This window comes from Crocodylus siamensis, chromosome 8 (genome assembly GCF_052110815.1).
Source record: "Crocodylus siamensis isolate JL-2025a chromosome 8, ASM5211081v1, whole genome shotgun sequence".
NCBI lineage: Eukaryota > Metazoa > Chordata > Crocodylia > Crocodylidae > Crocodylus > Crocodylus siamensis.
This window is the reverse complement of record NC_143402.1, coordinates 75633283-75654089: the sequence shown is the minus strand read 5'-3', so window position 1 is coordinate 75654089 and position 20807 is coordinate 75633283. Positions and strand designations below refer to the sequence as shown.

General features: G+C 50.8%; 1 protein-coding gene and 1 long non-coding RNA gene across 2 annotated transcripts in view; one reads left to right on the top strand and one right to left on the bottom strand.

Annotated features, from left to right (window-relative positions):
• LOC149859085 (uncharacterized) overlaps positions 1–20807 on the bottom strand; it is a 49809-nt gene that overhangs the window by 28800 nt on the left and 202 nt on the right. The gene's annotated exons all lie outside the window — the stretch shown is intronic.
• The window catches only part of FAM20A (FAM20A golgi associated secretory pathway pseudokinase), a 29206-nt gene continuing 28040 nt past the window's right edge, over positions 19642–20807 (top strand). Inside the window, exon 1 of the mRNA XM_090061671.1 lies at positions 19642–19974. Coding sequence (XP_089917797.1) covers positions 19691–19974 — 284 coding nt within the window. The 5' untranslated portion in view covers positions 19642–19690. The remainder of the gene's footprint in view (positions 19975–20807) is intronic.

Genomic DNA, 20807 nt, shown 5'->3' with positions numbered 1-20807 from the left:
ATAAACCCAGTACCACCTTCTGTACAGCGGCACCTCTTCTTGGGTTTTGTCTAAGCTTCTCTTACCATAAGGACTTCCACAAGAAGAAGAACAAGAAGAACCAAACCGCTGATAGTCATGGACAGGGATGTGGGAGGGATGAGGTTTTGTTTTCGACTCAGAGGCCCTCTCTCAGCTAAACTTCTCGAGAAGCATGGGTGGTTTCTTCAGAGAGCTAGAACCATAACCCTTCTTAAACTGTCCCCTCCTCACCTGGTCTGCACCCATGCTTGTTCCTAAGGATTTTAGGAAACGATAAAGCACACACCTCCCAACTAATACCACGGGGCAAAAGATCCCACTGCTGAAAGGCGGAGGGCTCGCAGTCAGGTGGTACAGTAATATCTGTACCGTACCTCTCGTCCTGTTGTTCTGCATCCGGGTGACGCTCTGAACAATCGGCAGCCTTTACCTGTCCGGTCACTGCCGGTGGTGACACGTGAGCCATTTGGCTTCAGATGAGATTTATGCTCCCAGCAGTCTGGCTATGGACCAGCTCATACACCGCCCACAGGCTGGTTACTGACAGCTCTGCTTGCCAGAGGAAGAAAATGCAACTCCCCATCCGGCAAAGGGAAAAAGCAGACCGCAAAGCCGATGGGTAAAGGTCTGCAGGCTGTTTTGAAGGAGCCTAGCGAGAGGTGAGAGATTTTGATCGCACAGGTAAGACTGGTCTACGTGAGGAAACGGGCTGGGATATTTACTGCCAAAGAAACTATGCCGCAATCTGCTCCCTTTGTGGACGCGCTGTTCACGCTGACTCTGGGACAGAGCGTCCACGTGGAGAGCTCTGCAGCTCCTCTGAAATCCTGCGCGCGCGGCAAGGGCGGCTCAGTTTCCCCGCGTAGATTGTCAAGTCATTTAAGCCCACGGAGGAGCTCGTTGCTGTTATCAGTTTTCCAAATGAGGTTGAGGTGACCCTGTCTTTCTGATGACCAGGGCTACTCGGCAGAGAGAGCACGAGACTGAGGGCGCGCGTGAGAGCGAAGGCGTCAGCAAAGAACAAATCGAGGTCTTGAAATCGTGGAGAAGCGGAGCATCAAATGGGATTTCGCAAACGTTTCCAAGGGACAGGTGGGGAGGGGGCATTTAATCTAGCATGAGATGTCTTGCTTATGCCCCCACCGATCTAGAGCTGTAACTTTTCATTGGACACCTGGGAGTCCAGGTGCCTGGATTCTCCCTCTTTCTGCCCTTGACAGAAGTCAAGGCAGTCTTTCATTTTCTCGAAATAGCCTTTGTTCTTTTAGGCTAGTGCTTCTGGTCTCTAAGTAGAAAACCCAGTTCTGGCTCTCAGCATTATTATTAAGGAAATGATTGACACACAAGTAGCTCTTAGGAGGTGCAAAGCACTGCAGATTCACAGTGATTTCCATATGAGCTTCAAAAGTGTAGACGTATGCTTTTCAAAGATACTGAGATGTCTGACTCTTGATTCAATGGGAGGCAGGTACCAAGAGACCCTTCAGTATCTGCCTTTCACTATCAAGTCTTTATGTCAGTGATATTTCCTGTTTCTTTTTACTAGAGTGTCCCATAATGACATAAAAATATAATTAAGTCCAGTTTCTCTTGCTTTACAACAGTCATTATTTTTTTAAATAAATCTTTAAACAATTAGCAGTTAATCTTGTTAAGGAGCCTAAACCCTTCCACTTGCATCCAAAAATAATGATGCTCAGCAGGGGTGGAAGAATATATATATAACGATGGAGATATACACACACGCGCACACGCACGCGCGCGCACACACACACACACACACACATAGATTTCATAGACATTAGGGCTGGAAGGGACCTCGGGAGATCATCGAGTCCAGCCCCCGGCCCAAAGGGCAGGAAGTCAGCTGGGGTCACAGGATCCCAGCAAGATAAGCATCCAATTTACTCTTGAAGGTGTTCAATGTAGGTGCTTGAACCACCTCCGCTGGCAGACTGCTCCAGACCTTGGGGGCTCGGACAGGAAAGAAATTCTTCCTTATGTCCAGCCTGAAACGGTCTTGCAGGAGTTTGTGACCGCTCGACCTCGTCATCCCTTGGGGCGCTCTGGTGAACAGACGTTCCCCCAGATCCTGGTGGTCACCCCTGATAAACTTCTAGGTGGCCATCAGATCACCCCTGAGCCTGCGCTCTTCCAGGCTAAAGAGCCCCATGGCTCTCAGCCTGTCGTCGTAAGATCTGTTTTCCTGACCTCTGATCATGCGCGTGGCTCTCCTCTGGACTCTCTCAAGCTTCTCCACATCCTTTTTGAATTGTGGAGCCCAAAACTGGACGCAGTACTCCAGCTGCGGCCTCACCAAGGCCAAGTACGGGGGGAGAATGACGTCCCGGGATTTGCTCAAGAAGCATCTACGGATGCACACCAGCATTTTGGTTGCTTTACTAGCTGCAGCATCGCATTGCAGGCTCATGTTCATCTTGTGGTCAATGATGACCCCCAAGTCTCTTTCTTCTGTAGTGCTATGCAACGTAGCACTGCCGAGCCTATAAGGATGCTGCAGGTTTTTCCTCCCAAGGTGGAGAACCTTGCATTTTTCGGTGTTAAACACCATCAGGTTCTCGTTTGCCCATTTGCTGAGCTTGTCCAGGTCAGCCTGGATCACCCGCCTATCTTCTGGCGTGGATGCTTTGCCCCAGAGTTTGGTGTCATCGGCGAACTTGGCCAGTCCACTCCTGACTCCAATGTCCACATCGTTAATGAAGATGTTGAACAGAATGGGTCCCAGGACAGAGCCTTGAGGGACCCCACTGGTTACAGGGCACCACGATGAGTGACTGCCATCAATCACAACCCTCTGGGTCCGACCACGGAGCCAGTTTCCCAGCCAGCGGATCGTGGTGGAGCCAAGGCCACAACTGGCCAGTTTGGCCAAGAGGTGATCGTGGGATACCAGATCAAAAGGCTTTTTTGAAGTCAAGATATATGACATCAATCTCTTCTCCCTTGTCCAGGTGATAGGTCACCTGGTCATAGAAGGAAATGAGATTGGTCAAATAAGACCTACCCGCAACAAACCCGTGCTGGCTGTCCCTTAGGATGTTAGCCTGGGCCAGTCCATCAAGGATGGCCTCCTTAATAAACTTTTCTAAGATCTTCCCCAGGATAGAAGTCAGGCTAATGGGCCTGTAGTTAGCCGGATCCACTCTCCTTCCTTTCCTGAAGATCGGCACCACATTGGCCTTCTCCCAGTCTTCGGGCACTACACCAGAGCGCCAGGAGCTCTCGAAGACCCGTGCCCGGGGCCGGGCTATGACGCTCGCCAGCTCCTTGAGTACCCTGGGGTGCAGACTGTCAGGGCCGGCTGACTTGAAGGTATCCAGCTTCTCACGGTGTTCCTTCACGAGGTCAGCATTTATGGAGGGTAGGGGATCCCCATCACCCAGATCTCCCTGTCCCATAGCAGGCATGGGCGTCCCACGGGACTGATGAAAGACTGACGCAAAGTACCTATTTAATAGGTTGGCTTTTTCCTGGGCGTCAGTTGTCAGTTGCCCCATCTGGTTTAGCAGGGGTCCAACGTTGCCCTTGCTTTTCCTCCAGCTCTCCACATATCTGAAAAAGGACTTTTTGTTGTCCTTGATGCCTGAAGCTAGTTGGAGTTCAGTTGCAGCCTTGGCTTTCCTGGTTTGCTCCCTGCAGGACCAGACCAGCGCGGAGTAATCCTCCTTGGAGGTGAATCCCGTCCTCCATCCTTTGTAGGCTTTCCTTTTTAGCTGCAGGAGGTCCGCTAGGTCCCTGGAGAGCCAGGGGGGCTGCTGTGCCTTTTTGCTGCCTTTCCTCCGTGTTGGGATAGATTTAGCTTGTGCACTGAGGATCGCTTCCTTGAGAAGCAACCACTCTTCTTGAACTCCCATCTCTGTGGGGTCACGGTCCCTGAGGGCCTGACCGACTAGCCTCTTGAGCTTGTCAAAGTCGGCTTTTCTGAAGTCAAGGACTTCTGTGTTGCTGACTGACTTGCCAGCTTTACAGCGGATGGTGAAGGTGATCAGCTCGTGGTCGCTGTCACCCAGCTTCCCATCGATCACTAGGTCGCCGATTAGGTTGTCCCCCATAGCCAGTACCAGGTTGAGCAGCGCTTTGCCCCTCGTTGGCCCATAGACTTTTTGAGTCAGGTAGAGGTCATCCACGCACGAGAGAAAGCTTTGCGCCCGCTCAGATTTTGCTGAGTGATCTTCCCACGAGATGTCCGGGTAATTGAAGTCCCCCATGACAACCAAGGTCCTGGAGCAAGCGGCCTCAGTCAGTTCCTGGGCAAACTCCTGGTCAAGCTCGGGACTTTGAGTGGGAGGTCTGTAGTAGACTCCCACCGTTGTGTCCCCTGTGCCGTATTCCCCACGAATTTTTACCCAGAGGGTCTCTAGCTGTCCATGCCAGTTGCCAACATCAGCTTGCAGGGACATGTAGCTTTCCTTCACATAGAGAGCTACACCCCTGCCACTTTTGTCAACACGATCCCTCCTGTACAGGGTGTAGCCCTCTATCCCCGTGGTGCAGTCATGGCTGGAGTCCCACCAGGTCTCTGTTATCCCAATGACGTCATATTTCTTTGCACTGAGCAGGAGGACGAGCTCGTCCTGCTTGTTGCCCAGGCTCCTGGCATTAGTGTACAGGCAGGCAAGTGTGCCCTTGGGGGCTCTTGCCTTGCCCACAGATTGTGCCAGGGTTGGGGCAGGGGTGGGCTCCCTTAAGTGCCCCCTTAAGTGCCTTGGTCCGCTGGCTTTGCAAGGGCCTTTCAGCGGGCCAGCAGGGGCAGTAGTCCCCCCATCCCCCAGCGGGCTTAGTTTAAAGCCCGGTGGAGCAGGTCATATTATATATTTTTTATTTATATGTATATATTATTTATATATATATTATATACATATAATTTTTTATTTATATATATTTTTATTTATATATTTTTTTATTTATATATATTTGTAATCATGAAACAGATATTCCACTGGGACCTCTAGTTAACCACCAATAAAAGTACTTTAACAAACTAAATGCTGCTTGAGGAATTCGCATGCCCAAGCCAACACCATCCAGGGGCTTCCATTATTTAACATTTAAGAACTCAGATACGTTTCCCTTCCTCCTTGACAAGTGCAGCGCTAGCCAAAGATTAATGTTTCTTGCTATCTTGTTAATCAGGTTTTTATAAATGACGTACATGCTGAGCCAGTCTCCAGTAAGCTAAGGAATTTTACTTTAGCAGTAAATGTTGTTTTCCAATCCAACCCAAATAATCCAAGTTAAACAGATCTTCTCCCCGTCCCTGTTGCAGGGGTGTGTACACAGCAGACAGAGAACATAAAGTTCTAGCCCCAGCTGTGAGTATTTGATCATCATCCTCATTCAAAACCCTTGGTATTCATAGTCTAAAATGACACATCATCTCATTAGTGGTTTCTCTTACAATACCAGGGCCAGATGCTTGTCATGTAAAGTCTAAGGGCTCTGCTATTGCTGATGGAAATCACGACAAGCGGGATGATATTAAGCACACGGACTCACCTAACGTTTGGAATGGAAGACGGGGTGCATGGATGGATTGAGCAAATAATAGGACATGCTTCCTCCAACAACGAGATTGAATAGCTTCGTGGACTTTTGTCCAGTCTTCCCATGATTCAAGTATTGGGCATGGATTTCAGACATGGTTGTTCAGTCATGCACTTCACACTGCCCGCAAACTCTGCAAAAACTCGGTGAAATCAAGCTGACTGGTTTCGGAGCTCAGTCTGGAATAACCAGGTCATTAGATAGCTAAGCCTACAGCAAATTTGGACACAGGTACATTATGGAAATGTTTCAAGCAGTGGTTTTCAACCATTTTTGACCTGAAGCACCTCTTGATAGAGCAAGGCACCCCTTGATAGATTTGAGAAACGCCAGTTCTTAGTTTTTACTCTTTCATAACTACAGGGGGCAAAAAAACAGAGCGATTTTTCTGGTGCAAATAACTTGGAGGCTAGGGACAGGAAGTTACACATAAACTGGTCTAAGTGATCAGAAACTGGTTTAAAAGTGTAACGGAACAGAAGCTCAGTGCTCATAAACCAGTTTCAAAATGGCTGAAAATGGTTTAAGATAAACCTGGTTGAATGTCATAACAGAAGTAACTGCTTTAGGTCAAACTGGTTTATGAAACTTCTGCCCCAGACCCCTTCCTGATTCAAGTTAAATCGGAGTCCCCTAGCATCCCAGCATACTTTGCAGCCCTGGGCTGAGCTATGCTGCCTGCTCAAGAGAGCAGGGCTGGCCCTGCCCCTCTGCTCCCTAGCTGAAGCAGTGGGGGTGGTTCACTGCCCACCCTCCCAGCAAACCCCGGCTGGGGTCTGGGGCCAGGGAGGAGGGTTAAACTCATCTTCCCCCAAGTACAGAGCTGGCCTGCCCTGCTCTGCCCTGCCCTGCTGGCCTACTCAGTGCTGGCTGCAACTGTGGGCTACAAATCCCAGAGGAACCTGGAACCAGTAAGAGGAAGCGATGAGCAAACCTGCAGAGTCCTGCTGCTGTGATTGTGGACTGAAAATCCGAGACCTCGGGGGCAGCAGGAAGAGGAAATTAACACACGGCCCATGCTGGCTACGTGCTGGCTAGCACCCCGCTGCCTCTGGCTTGAGCCACTGCAGGCATTCGGCTTCATTTCCTGAATCACAAGTGAAAGTCTGTTCATTTGCTTATTGGTTCAAACTTTGCAGCTTAAATTAACCTGCAAAGACTGAATTAGTTCAGGCTTGGGCTTTTTGACAGTCTGTACTTAGCCAGAAAGACCATGGCAGGGTGGAATATTTTTGACACTATGGACTCCTGTCTGAAAACTGGGTTTATCACATGAATCCTGTTTGCAAACCGAACAGGCTGGCATTGTGCAGCATGCAGCAGCACCCTTGAAAGAGTCTTAAGGTATCCCAATGTCCCACCGCACCCCCGTTTGAGAATCACTGGGTTAGATCCAAACTTGAATGCTCATGGCTAGATCCTCCTGGGCTCCCAGAGATGATGTGCCACACATTACTGCTAAGAATCTTCCTTTTGTTTTCCATGCAAGGCACCTACATCCACAGGAGAAAGAGGCAGACTGCACAAGGGCAACCTTGCTTCTTGGAGCCTTGCAAAGAAACCTCAGTCAACTCTAAAGGGCCTGCTGAGTCGATAAGAGCAGGCATTAAAATGGGATAGCTGAGAGCGGGTCAGAGGCAGCTGGGGAAGGCTGGAGCCAGCTTTGGGGCAGGGCAGGGCCAAGAGGCAAGGTGACTAGGTCCTAAATAAAGGGACTGGAAGGAAACCTGGGGAAATGAAAGCTTTGTGCCTCTCCTGAACTGGAGCCAGGATCTGGGCTTTCCTTCCAGGTTGTGGACACATGTACTTGGAGCCCTTTCAAGAGGGGACTGTCTCAAAAGTGTGCACAAGCTGCAGATGATTGAAATGTCATCCGATGTTACCTCTTGAAAGAGCTCCAAGCACTCCTGTGTCCATACTTTACCATGCCACCCTGCCTTGCCTCCTGCCTCACCTTGCTATACAGCTGATTGTCTTAAGGCCTAATCTCCAGGGTTGTTACTTTTATTGTTATTACTTAACATAGGGTTTTTTAATTTAAATACTTTTTCAACTATATTTTGAATGTAGTAATTATGAAAAGTGCTAGCTAGACAGAACCAGAGAGTGTCTGCTGTTTCTCCAACAAGATGAGTGCTGCATGAACAATAAAGAAGGCTAACATAGCAGAGGAGATAGCACTGAATTGGACTTGAATGGGCATAAGTAGATCTATTTTCAGCCCTGCTGTTGTCCTCCATGGCTTTGTGCCTCAGTTTCCCCATTTATGAAATGATAATAAAGACCCATGCAGATTTGAAAAGCCTTTGAAATCTATGGGTAGAAATTGCTGTTAGAGCTAGGTGGTACCCATATTGCCTATATAGTATAGTGTGTGTGTGTGTGTGTGTGTGTGTGTGTGTGTGTGTGTGTGTGCGTGCGCGCGTGTGGGTGTAGAGTATCCATATTTTGACAAAATATGCAGCTATGCCCCTGCTGTCTCTGGGCTAAGAGCATAGTTTTATCTTCATGGGCTAGTAAATCTTTTGCCTCTAAGCTGAGACACCCAGTGAGAGCGGCCAATTGGGTTGGACATCGATGCTTATTTGGAAAGCTGTGTGAGTTGCTCTTGTCCCCTAGGAACCATGTTGAGAACAGAATGGGATTTCAAGTCATGCAACTGCTTCATTTCAAAAGCTGCAGTGTCGTTTGTGTTATTTTGGATGCACCATCTTTGCATGTGTTTGTACAGCACCTAGCACAGGACAGGCCTTGTCCATGACTTGGGCTCCTAGGTTTTATTGCAATACAGTTAACAACAACGAATGATCTTTTCTAATGCGCGAATGCCACGCTGCATTTTATGTAAATACCATCTTTGCTACGGCACAACATCCCTTACTAAAGCGTTGCAGAGACCCTCTGTTTTGCATGTGAACTACAACGTGCATGGATTAGTGAGCTTCTACCGCAATCAGATCCCACTGGGAAAGGATGGTTGATAAAGGTAGTGGGATCAATATCTATTCCACAGCATAATTTTTCAAGGCTGTTGGCTGGATGAAATAGTTGTCAGAATTCACTTTCTGATTAAGGAGCAACCAAATGACAGGGCTTGCCATGGGGGCAGGAGGCCAATGAGGTATTTTGAAAGAGGCGTGAGCTGCTATTTTCTTTATAAATTGCCATTTTGATGTGCTGGTACATTTTGTTTTCCCTTTGAAGGTTAGTTTCATTATAAAGATTTTACTGCTTGTTTCAGCAAAAGCTGGTGTGCAGCCAATGATGTTAAAAAAAAAAAAGGGGTTGTAGATATATCAATTTGTACGAAACTTGGTTGGCTGCAAAGACCAGCTCTGCTTGAATGAGTCGAATGCCTTTTTAAAATATTGCTTAGCTGCAAGAGGAAAAAGTTCCTGCCCAGGCCCCGTCTAGTTTGCTTAAACCGCAGGAAAAGCCTGGATGAAGTCTCCCTGCGAGGCAACCCCTCCTACCCCGCCCCACAAAACCTATGCCAGGTCATTTGAACCTACAAAATGTGTGCCCACAATTTTGTATGCCCCAAGGATGCCTGGCTTGCTGTCCTTTCCCCTTTCGCTCTGGCTGCATTCAAAGCCCCGGCACGAGTCCGGAGTGAGCAACTGAGCCCAAACCAGATGGGTTTCATGTGTTGCTGCAGTCATTTAGCACAGAGCCCCGTCTGCAGCCTTGGCTCGTGCTTGCCTATTCCCACGCCACATTCCCGCTCCGGTTGGAGGGAGGGTCGGCAGGGTCCAGAAATTAAACCAGCAGCTCCTTCCCTGCCTGCAGGGCTCCTCTTCCTGGAAGATGTTAACCTCCCCTCTTCAAACTAGGTTACCGTGGCTCAGGAGCCAGGGATCTGAACGAGAGAGGGAGAACGCAATCTGCTTAGCACACAGCCTCGGGTTGTCAGAGCTCCAAGACCATACAAACAGGGTCGCTTTTTAATCGAACCAGATGTCCAGGCTAGGCCTTCTGCGTGGAAACATTGCTGATGAGTCAGGTTCGAATCCCAAACAAAAATCCCCTTGTTCCAAGTCCATGTGGCAGCCCATGGGCACAGTTCGGTTGCAGAGATCCAGCGGAGAGGCTGAAGCCTGCGTGGATGTTTGCCCACGGCAGGGCGGGTCACATGCTCACAGCGGCTCCTTGTTTAGGGTCCCATTGGCTGAATCCTCTCTGACTTGCCCCCTCTGAGAAAAAAAACCCAGTGCAATGAGCCCTCGGTCAGTGCTTTCTCATAAGCCTCTCCACCCACCGGTATCAGTGCTCGGGAACAGGCTTGGGACGCCCAGCCAAAATCCAGCTGTAGCTGCCAGGCGAGCACTAAGCCACCACGGTCCACAGCATGGGCCACCTGGAGCATCTTCTGCTGCACTCATCAGAGGGGACTTCAGCCTCCATGGCACTCCTTGCTCCCTCTGATGAGACTGCCCCATCCTGCAAGTTTGTGATGTAAAGAAAAAACAATTTTTTTTTGCAAAAATCTAGTTGGTCTAATAGAAGATATCACCTCTACCACGAGTTCTGGTTCTTTTTGCCTCTAGACTATAATTTCTCAACCTGGGGTATGCGAGTCACAGGTAGGGGGTATGGGGGTACCCCAACCCCCTCTCTCTCTCACTCTCTTTTCCTCTCTTGCCCTCTTTTCCTTTCAAAACTATGGCAAAAAATTTGGTGCGCCGCACATTATGCAGCGCTTTAAATTCCCCAGTAACGATTTGGCATGCCGCACTTTGTGCAGCTCTGGGTTCAGCCCTCCTAGCTTGGGCCAACATCACCTCTAGCCCAAGTACATACTTGAGTTGTGCACCCCTAGTGTAAAAGGTGGCAACCCTACCCACACCAGATCAGACATCGGTCTCGGCACGGCCGTATATACACAGCCCTTCTTAATGGCACACATTAATCTGTAAATACAAAATCCCCTGGAAAATTGAGTGTTGGGGTACTTATTACAATTTTCAGAAGTTAGGGAGTACTTGCTACTTAAAAGGTTGAGAAATGCTGCTCTCGACCAATACGGCTGCCACCTGGATACCTGCCAATTCGTGACATAGACATTGGTTGTGAAGACACCCTTTCATTTAGGCCTTATGCGGTTTTTTATACCTCTGTAACCACGGGGCTACGCTTGGTTTTCATCAGTAGGGTGATCTGACCTAACCCTAAGGAATTTCCTTTCCATAGCTGTAATGGCACAAGCACATTTATACGGCTTTAACTAAATTAAACGAAATTACTGGAGAACTGGAAGTCCATGACCTCCAGCCATTTTCAGCCTCAGAGGAGTGGCAATAGAGCCCACAGTTTGTCCTAGTTCCCCTAATGCTTGGGGTTTGTAAATCAGGACAGTCTTTCTCCAGGGATCCAGCCATGAATTCGGAAGAGTTATAGATTCATAGATGTTAGGGGCTGGACAGGACCTTGTCGATCATCGGGTCCAGCCCCCTGCACTAGGCAGGAAAAGACAACTGGGGTCAAGTGACCCCAGCAAGGTGACCGTCCAGTCTCCTTTTGAAGATGTGCAGGGTAGGTGACTGCACCATCACTGGTGGGAGTTTATTCCACGGTCTGCACGCCTGACTGTGAAGGAGTTTTTCCTAAAGTGAAGTCTGAAATGGTCTTCCAGGAGTTTGTACCCATTGCTCCTGGTCTTCCCCAGGGGTGCCCTGGTGAACAGCTGTTCAATGAATTCTTGATGCACTCCCCGATGTTAGCTGCTACCAAGTCCCCTCTCAGCCTGCTCGTCTGTCGGCTGAAAAGGCCCAAGTCCTTCAGCCTCGCCTCGTATGGCTTGTCTTGCCAGTCCCTGATCGTACGGGTGGCCCTTCTCTGGACCCTCTCAAGTTTTTCTATGTCCTTGTTGAAGCGCAGCACCCAGAACTGGACGCAGCCGCGGTCTCACCAGTGCCAAGTACAGCAGGAGTATCGCTTCCTGCATTTGTAGAGCCTGGATCAGGCTTTAATATTGCGATTCTCAGATAATGCAGAACGATATACCTCTCCGTACAGGTTAAATATAGCCCACCGTAACGTTATCTGCGAAAAGCAGAAGAATTGGCAGTTCATTTCTCCTAGGGTGCACTTGCCTCCTCCAGCTTTCCAAAAATTGTTGCAATATGAAAGTGCGAGTCACAAGATCTAGGACTCTTGCAAATCAAAGGAGGAGCAAAGAAATCACGCGAGTGACAGGTGATCGGGGAGCATGCATATTTATGACTTCTCCACTTCAGAGGCACGGCTCTGAACACAGTCAGTCCCATCACTCCTCCTTCCCAGCTCTGTCAGTTTGTAACTAGACCTTTGAATATTCAGCTCGGATCAGGGTAAATCATCTGTGCCTGGGGGGTTAAAGTATCTAAATAAATATATTATTCCGGGCAAATTTCTCTTTGCTCAAGGTGATTGTACAGAGCAAACAAAATGAATTGCTTTGTATGAGTGTGTGTGTGTGTGTGTGTGTATATATCTATGTTATATATATCTATATATATAGATATATGTGTGTGTGTGTGTGTGTGTGTGTGTGTTAATATATATTAACCTTAAGTGATAAAAATTATCCTTGCCCTCCCATCTAACCCCAAAATATTAACAGCCACATAAAAGTAGAGAACCCAGATCATTAGTAGTACTATGGCAATAACCCCGAATGTTTTTCTCTGTTAGTAAAAGAGATGTTTCGTTATATTCTCAGCACCGTGGCGTGTGACTCATTGATGGTGCTCTGCTCTCCCACAACTGTCTCCTAAAATAGTCTTTCAAAGAAGGAAGAAATTGAAGAAGTTGGCGGAAGTTTTATATGAGACAGACAGGGTATTTTTAGCCCAATTCTGGTCCCACTTTAAACAATAGCTGAATTCCTCTTGTTCAACAAGGAACGGGCCTTTAATGTTCATGGAGGATTGTCAGCCCTTAAAAATGAACAAGAGGCATCGCCTAACATCAGCCTGTTCTGCCCCAAAGTGCCTTTAGTTCGACCTTTAGCTAGACTAGCAAAGTCTCTGGTGCCCTTCCAATCTCTGGACTGATTCTGCCAATATAGCATCAGCTAGCGTTCATGCTGGTGGGATTTGCAACGTGGCTGTCCATCCATAAAGGACTGAAGTGAAATCCCTCGACGCCTGCCACCAGTGGAGCAAATTCCTTCCTTGCAAAGCTGGCCCAGGGTGGGCAGACTCCGCCTTCACCTGCGGTATTTATTCACGGCAGAGCAGCACTTACATTAGCAATGTTCAACAGGAAACCTTGGCGGAGTGCAGCCTCGGTCTGCGCATCAGGCCTGCCAGATGTTTCTGCAGTTGCAGCTGAAATGCCCCACAACACTTGCAGTAGCATGGATGGGAAATATGCGGTTTAATCCTTTACAGCAGGAAACCAGGGAGCATCCTTGTGCCAGAGAAGGGGGCCCGGTTGTCCCAGGATCGGATTCGAGAGGTAAGCAGCCTCCTGAAACAGCAGAGCCTCAAAGCACAGCTGCGAGGCCTCCTGCCCGCCTGAGAGGCTTCTGGTTTAGCTATGCTGACAAAGTCTCCTTGTGTGCAGGCATCTTAGCCTGGCAGAGGGACTTCGTGTTGCTCGAGCGCTGCTAGTGCCAGGGTTTATGAGCGCTTATGCTGGCAGAAATCACACCCCTTATGGATGGAGCTACTTCAGCAAAACTTCCAAAACTTTCAGTCTTGCTTCAGCCCCCTATAAACATTGCAATGGAAGAACTTAGGAGTCAGGGTGGGGTAGGGATTCAGTTCTCCAAAAAAAAAAAAAGCAGAATTAAAAAGCATTGTTCCTTGTGGGAGGATAGCAGGGAATTACCATCATTTTACACTGCCTGGTGCTTTCCACGGTAAAAGAGGCCGTGCCTCGTGTCCTCTGCATTGCTGTACAGTCCCAGCCCCACGTAACAGGGTGTGCCGCAGACTGCACGTATAAAATACACTTTAAGCATGGGGTTTGGATTAGACTTATCGGAGAGTTAGAAAGTGGCATAGCAACGATGCACCCGCTCCTAGACAAGCCCTGCCTGCTACCCCGCTTCCCAGCTCGGTGGGAAACGTGCCTCCCTCCCCCTCGTCCACCCCAGGAGGAGGCAGCACGAGCATCTGAGCTCCCCCCGCCGAGGAGGGAAAGAAACAAGAGTGACCATTGACCAAAGCGTTAAAAAAGGAGCGGCCGACACATCTGTGCTAAATCTGGTTTTCCCCCACTTGCCAAATACCTTGGTTGGATGCAATTGTGCAGTATCTAACGTCACATGTGGAAATGGAGCCAGCAGCTTTATTTCCTGAACTCCAGCTACAGTCTGAAAGGTCACAGGTGGCAGAGGAGTCCCACCCAGCACAGGAGGCAGCTACTCGGGGTCCCCAGTCGCCTGCGCTCGGCCACAACGCCCTGGGGACCCGCACCCTTCCTTCTGCCGGCTCCAGGAAGCTGTGTCAGTAATACGAGGGGAGCGGCAGGAAGGCTTTTGACAGCACATTAAACCTTGGCTGCGGGCTCCTGCGAATGAGAAAAGCCAGAAGAGCAGCCAAAGAAATCGTCGTCATCACTTCGGAGAGAGTGAATAATTGGAAACGTCACCGCGTTGCATCCCAGGAATGTCTGAGGACAAGCCGCTCGTTCCCGGCTGTAGCGAGGGCGGGAGACTCATACGTTTCTGTGAAAACAGTGGGATATCTTCTCAGCAGGCCTACTGGTTATTCTCTGCCAGCGGCTCTCTGCACGGCTGATGCCTCAGTTTCCCTCGAGATGCGAGGCGTAATGGGCCTGAATCTGAGCCCAAAACTCTCGCTGGCATCAGTGGAGACAGGATGGGACTCGGTGCTTCAAAGCTGGAAGGCTCCGCGGAAACCCTAAGCGTCGTGCTTAGGCTCTGCTGACGCTTTCCTTTACCTGAGCAGGCCCCCCGGGTTTCCACAGCATCTCGCTTTGTCTGCGTGCACCGCTGCACTGGGAGGTGTTGCTCACATGCTTGGAAAGCAAAGGGAGCAGGGGACAAGGGGGTCCTGGCAGTGGACGTGCAGCTTACGCCACAGGGAAGCGCAGGGAGGATGCTGACGTTACTCATTCACTTTCTAGTCTAAGATTTAGGAGCCTCAGGCTTCGTCTATCTCCAGATTAGCACTCAAGCGTGCCAAAGAAGCGCAGCGCTTATGTCCAGAAAACAGCTTAGCCCACAAGGAAGGAGTTAAGTGGCGAATGGCTTTGCCTCCTGCATTTAGTGCTCACTCCAGTCTGCAACAGGAACTTTTTCTGCACGCTAGCGCATCCCCCGGGCGCGTTTGGAGTCAAGTTTATCGCTGAAGTGAAGGGCAGATGCTCCAAGCTCTCCAAGCTTAAAATGATCCCTCCCCGCCCCCATCCGTGGGGCGGTGAAAGTCAAAGCCATCCCAAAGAGGAGAGGTTTTGTGTAGGAAAATGATCCAGGGGCTGGTTGTGCAGCATCTACCCCCTCAAACCGGAGACCGGATACTGAGCACGAGCCGCGATCAGGGTATTCGTGCTCCTGGAGCGTGTGCACTGCTCGGATAGATTACGGTCACGAAATGGGAAACGCAGAACTTTACTCCTCGATGTCACACGTGTGCTTTCGTTGTAAAGCTGATGTGCCCACCTTTGGAACTGAATCCCGGTTATTAATGATGCAGGCAGATAGGAGAGGCATCGTTATGGTCTCTCTCTCCTTTCTACAAACACAACCATCTACCCATAAGACTGTAATTTTTGTACCATTTAAAAGAAGAATAGAAGGAAAATGAATGGTGCATTCAGTGACTGTATTCCAGAAGCCTTTGCATTTTTGGCCGATATGAGCTATCTCTAAGGAAGATGATTTTTAAACCGATAGTGCATAAAAGAATGAAAATGACATATTTATATCTCCCACGTATTTTGTCACATATCTGTGAAAACAAAAGGAACATTTTTTCTTCTTTTTTACTAGCATGATGTTACAAATGACTTGCTGTTTGCTAGGCTGCCAAGCAAGGCCTTCTCAATTCAAGATGTTCTTTATAATGCATTTAAAGGGGTTAAAGCTGTTTAACAATATGCTTAGAAAGATCATCCAGACCTGGATGTTTCCTCTCTTCAATTCTTTTGAGCCCTACTCACTCCAGAAATGATGAAAAAGGCCAATTCATTAGTGGCGTTTCCAAACGATGTTCTCAATTAAAATAAATTGATCGGTTCCCCCTTTTGGAACGCATCCACCTATTCTGGCCTGCCAATATGAGCACCTTTAACGAGCAGGAGGGAAGATCAGATTTAACTTGGATTTAAGAGGACCTAAAAACATGGTTAAAGTTAAGCGTATGCTTAAGCACTTCCAAAAACGTGTGCTTTCCTGTCTCAGGGCCTCGCTGCAAAAACATGCCACGCTGGGAGCTCTGTTTTGCAAGCATTCGACTGACTTAAGCCAATCCCCTGTTGTTTTTAGATCATTTGGACTCTAGCGTGTCGTGCCGACTGCAGAGATAGAAGAGTTACGGGAAGGGGCGGCTTCTACTTCCGTGAAAACCGATGACAAAATTACCTCCGACTTTAACGGGAGGGGGACGGAAGAGAACTGCAGAAACTGAAGTCAGATAGAGTTTTGCCTATGTGTACTCTGTGGGATGCTGGACGTAAGTCTGGGGAAATGTTTATAGTAAAACGTGAACATAATGTTAACATCATAAATACACTCTCCTGTAAATATTTGGGCATGTGTAGGTAACTTTAAGTGCATAAATGGTTTCCATTGAAGTGAAAGGGAGTATACACACGCCTAAGAGTTTGCGCATAGGAGCGAACGGATAAGGATGGGTACAGCGCCAACGACAATCTGGGGGAAAATGCCGCGGTTGTGCGTTGCACGGCAGAAGCAACATCTCGACAGAGCCCGGGTACTTGGGGAAAGAGCACCGGGCTCCAGGAAATTCACTTGGGACTTTGCTTCCCCCTGAACTGTGAACTGCTGAGACACTCTGGTGACGGGGGCACCAAAAAGCTAGGTACAGTCTGTTGCCATTATTTCCCATTCACCAGCTAAGGAAATGCACATGCAGGTATATGCTAAAAGAATTGGACTGTGTCATACCAGGAAAACAATGCTGAACAAAAGGCTTTGTCTGCAAATGCAAGGTGCAGCTGGTATTCTGGGTGCGTTGCTGAAATGTTCTAACAATCGCCTGCATTAGTCGTTTTGCATTCCTGTGCAACGGCGACGTGGCAGAGGAGGCTTCGAGAAAGACAGCACCGTGCCGGTTGGCTCCAGATTAATAGGGACTGAGGGGGACTTTTAATTCATTTTTAATTGGTCCAATTAAAAAATATGATTTTCCAACACTCGGGATAAGAAAGGCGCAGCCCCAGATAATGCAATTGTTTAGAATGAGTGTTGCGAAAGAAGAAAGGTTTACAACAGCCCCGCAGAGAGATCAGCAATGCCGCAACAGCTCTGACGGCCTTCAAAGCAGTAACTCCAGTACTGGAGGGAGGGTTTGTAAAAAGTTGCTTTTTGGCTTAAAACGAGTCAATGAGTGCCTTTGAGATGCCCTAAATCCCTGGGCCACACCTGGCTACTAGTGACTCATTTGGGTTTGCTGGATTCCAGATTATGTTAGACTCGGTTGGTTAATCCCTGCTAGTCACAGATCATTACAACAGGTTTGCTGGGAAATCAGGCTGGGGAAATAAGGACCTGGCAGCGGTCTGGGCTGGAGGGTGCTAAAGGTCTCTAACTCCTCCTGCAGCTGGCAGGTCACCTTGTCCAGAGCCAACTCCGACCAGCCAGTGATGCTCGGACAGATTTGTACACAACAAATTGCACATCTGAACCTTTTTAAGCTACGTTTGCTGTCACGGTCACGCTCTTCCGAGCGTTTCCTTGTTCCCTGGGGAGCTGGAGAGGGCTCTGCAGTTTGCCCCGCGCCATCGACTGCCCTCATGCTTGGAAAGGATGGACGAGCGGTCCCTCCAGACCCTCTTTACTCTTGCCAGGTTTCCTCCTCGTTGATATAGCGAGGACCTGCTCCACAGCTCACTGACGTCCATGGGCCTCTGTAAGCCTTCTTGCAGACTCTGGATCATCAACGCTCAGTCCGTCTCTGCGGATAGTAGCCTGGTCCTAGTCCGCTTCCTGGGCCCCGCCGAACGCGTCTCAACACACCCCGGGGCGGGATCGTTCACCATCCCCCTGCGCAGGGACTCGCTTCCCATCCTCCTGCAAAGGGCTGGCCCCCTCTGCTAGGCCAGGCTGTGCGCACGTGGAGGGCAGTCTAAATCCAACCGATTGCAAAGCCCGGATTCAGAGCCGCGGTAAAGTCCTTTCAAACGCTCCCACCTCTGCCCTGGGAACTGCAACGGCCGACCAGCCGTCACCGTCCTCCTACCACGCTCTGGCACGGGGCTTCTTACGCGGGGGCCCCTGCTACATAGGACATATGTGATGCAATCATGCAATAAATGTAGGCTGGGCACTTATGCAAAGTCAGCTTGCCCATTAACTGGTGAATCGCGCAATAAATGCAAACAGCCACATGGGCAAAGCCCGTTTTGCCGATTAACTGGTGGATTGCGCAATAAATGTAGACGGCCACGTGTGCAAAATCGGGCTGGCCCATTACGTAGTGAATTGCATAAGAAATGTAGGCGGCCACATGCGCAAAATCAGACTTGCCCATTAACCGGTGAATTGTGCAATAAATGCAGACTGAACGCACGTGCCAAGTCCATTTTGCCCATGAATTGGAGCAGCGCACGGTAACTGCAGATGGCCCCTGTGCAAAAAGTAAAAACGGCTCCCCGGCAGTTAAGAACTAAGAGCTGCGGAGCTGCAGAGTTAGCACTGGGAAATGCACCACAACTTTATCGCTGGTTTCTCTCCAGCTTTTATTTGAAGGTAGAGCAGGGCCCAGAGTGCCCCCAGCTCCTCGCAAGATGGGGAGGGGACGCAAACCCACACAGACACACACGTTACATATATGGTGCAACACAGGTGTGTGCACACGTTATATTTATACACGCATGCACACGTTACATGTATGGTGCAAAACACATTACATTTATACACACCGTGCGCACATTACATGTATGGTGAAACACATGCACACACACATTACGTTCATACACATGTGCACACATTTTACATGTATAGTTCAAAACACATGCCACCCATTAATTGGCACACGCATTACACGTATGGCACAAAATACATGCATTACATTTATCCACACATGCATGCACATATTACAGGCGTGGTGAAAAACACACACATTGCATTTATACACACATTACATGTACGGTGCAAAAACACACATGTGCACACATTCCATGTATGGCACCAACCACACACCCCTCACCTTTATACACACATGTGCATGCACACATGACATGTAGCGTGCAACCCACACGTACACACGTTACATGTATGCTGCAAAACACGTCACACATTACATTGACACACATACATTACATGTGCAAAATACATGCGTTACATTTATACACAGGTGCATGCACGTTACACGTATGGCACCACACATGCGTGCCTCCCCTTTATACACGGGCGCGCACCTGCATGTTATACGTGTGGCACCACACACACACACACACATGCCTCCCCTTTATACACGGGTGCGCACCCGCACGTTGCACGTGTGGCACCACACACACACACACACACACACACACACACACCCCTCCCCTTTATACACGGGCGCGCACCCGCACGTTGCACGTGTGGCACCACACACACACACACGCCTCCCCTTTATACAGGTGTGCACCCGCACGTTACACATGTGGCACCACACACACACACACACACACACACACACACACGCCTCCCCTTTATACACGGGCGCGCACCCGCACGTTGCACGTGTGGCAGCACACCCAGGCGCGCGTCACACGCGCGGCGCAACACACGCAGGTGCACGCGCGCCCGCCCCGCGCCCCCGCCGCGCGCGCGGAGGCCGCTGGCGGCGCGTGCCATGTGCGGGGGGGGCGGGGCGGGGCGGGGCCGGGGGCGGGGCGGGGCGGGGCCGCGGAGCCGCACCTGCCCGGGCCGGCGGGAGAGCCGCGGAGCGGAGCGGGGCGCGGGAGCGGGGCCGGGGCCGGGGCCATGCCGTGCGCCCGCCGCGACCGCCTGCCGCTGCTGCTGGCGCTGGGCGCGCTGCTGGCCGCCGACCTCCGCTTCCACCTCTGGCCGCAGGCGCGGCGGCGCCTGGCGCCCCCCGAGCCGCGCTGCGCCTGCGGCCCCGGCCCCGGCCCCGGCCCCGGCGCCAAGCTGCGGCGCCTGCTGGCGCACCCGCTGTACGGCGCGCCCGAGCCGGGCCCCGCCGAGCCGCTGCTGCGCGGCCGCGACGCGCTGCGCTACTACCGCAGGAAGGTGGCCCGCTGGAACAGGTGCGTCCCGCCCGGCCCCGGCCCGGGAGCCGCAGCAGGCGGCCCTGCCCAGGCCGGGGCAACTCCCCGAAACGTTAAAGGGAAGAAGGAGCCGGGGGGGGGTCCGCACTTGCCGCCCGCCCGCCCGGGAAAGTCGAGCAGAAGGCGCTAGTCCCGCCGGCCTCTCCCTTTGCACGCCCCGAAACCAAAAAAGTTCAGAAGAAGTGCTGTTTGGACCCGGTGAGAAGACGCGTGAGCTTGGGGCCCCGGCCCGGTTCGGCGCTATAAGCGGCCTGCGTGCATCCTTGATGGGAAGGGCCCGATCCTGCTTTCCCCTGGAGGCGGCGCCGGCGGCGATAGGGTCAGCGTGCCGCCGAGCGCGAGCGGCGTCCGGTGAGCATAGTGGCGCGTCGCCCGCGCCTGACCGAAGGGACACCCGAACGACCCGCCCTGGGGCTGCGTCCTCGTCCCGGGGGCCTCCGCCTGGGGGTCTCGAAGCACGTCTAGCTCCCGGCGTCGCGGTCCGGTTTCCAAAGCGCAGCCCGGGAGCGAGCAGGGGCCTGGCCGCCGCGGCCGCTGGGGCGTGCTCTCCTCCGACCGGCCGCCGGGGTCCGGCTCAGCCCTTCCCCGCTCCCGCCGGCCGCGCCTCTGCGAGGCACCCATGCGGGAGGCGCTGCCTTCGCTGCGCTGGGAGCAAAGCCCCGGTGAGACCGGCTAAAAGAGAACGGGTTTGAGCAGCTGCGAAAAATATTCAACTAAGCCCGCGTCTCGTGCTCGGAGAGCCATCCTTTGACGATCCTTCCAGCTCCAGCTGGTTTCTGCTGCCCGCAGTCGTTTTCCTTCTTTTTTTTTTC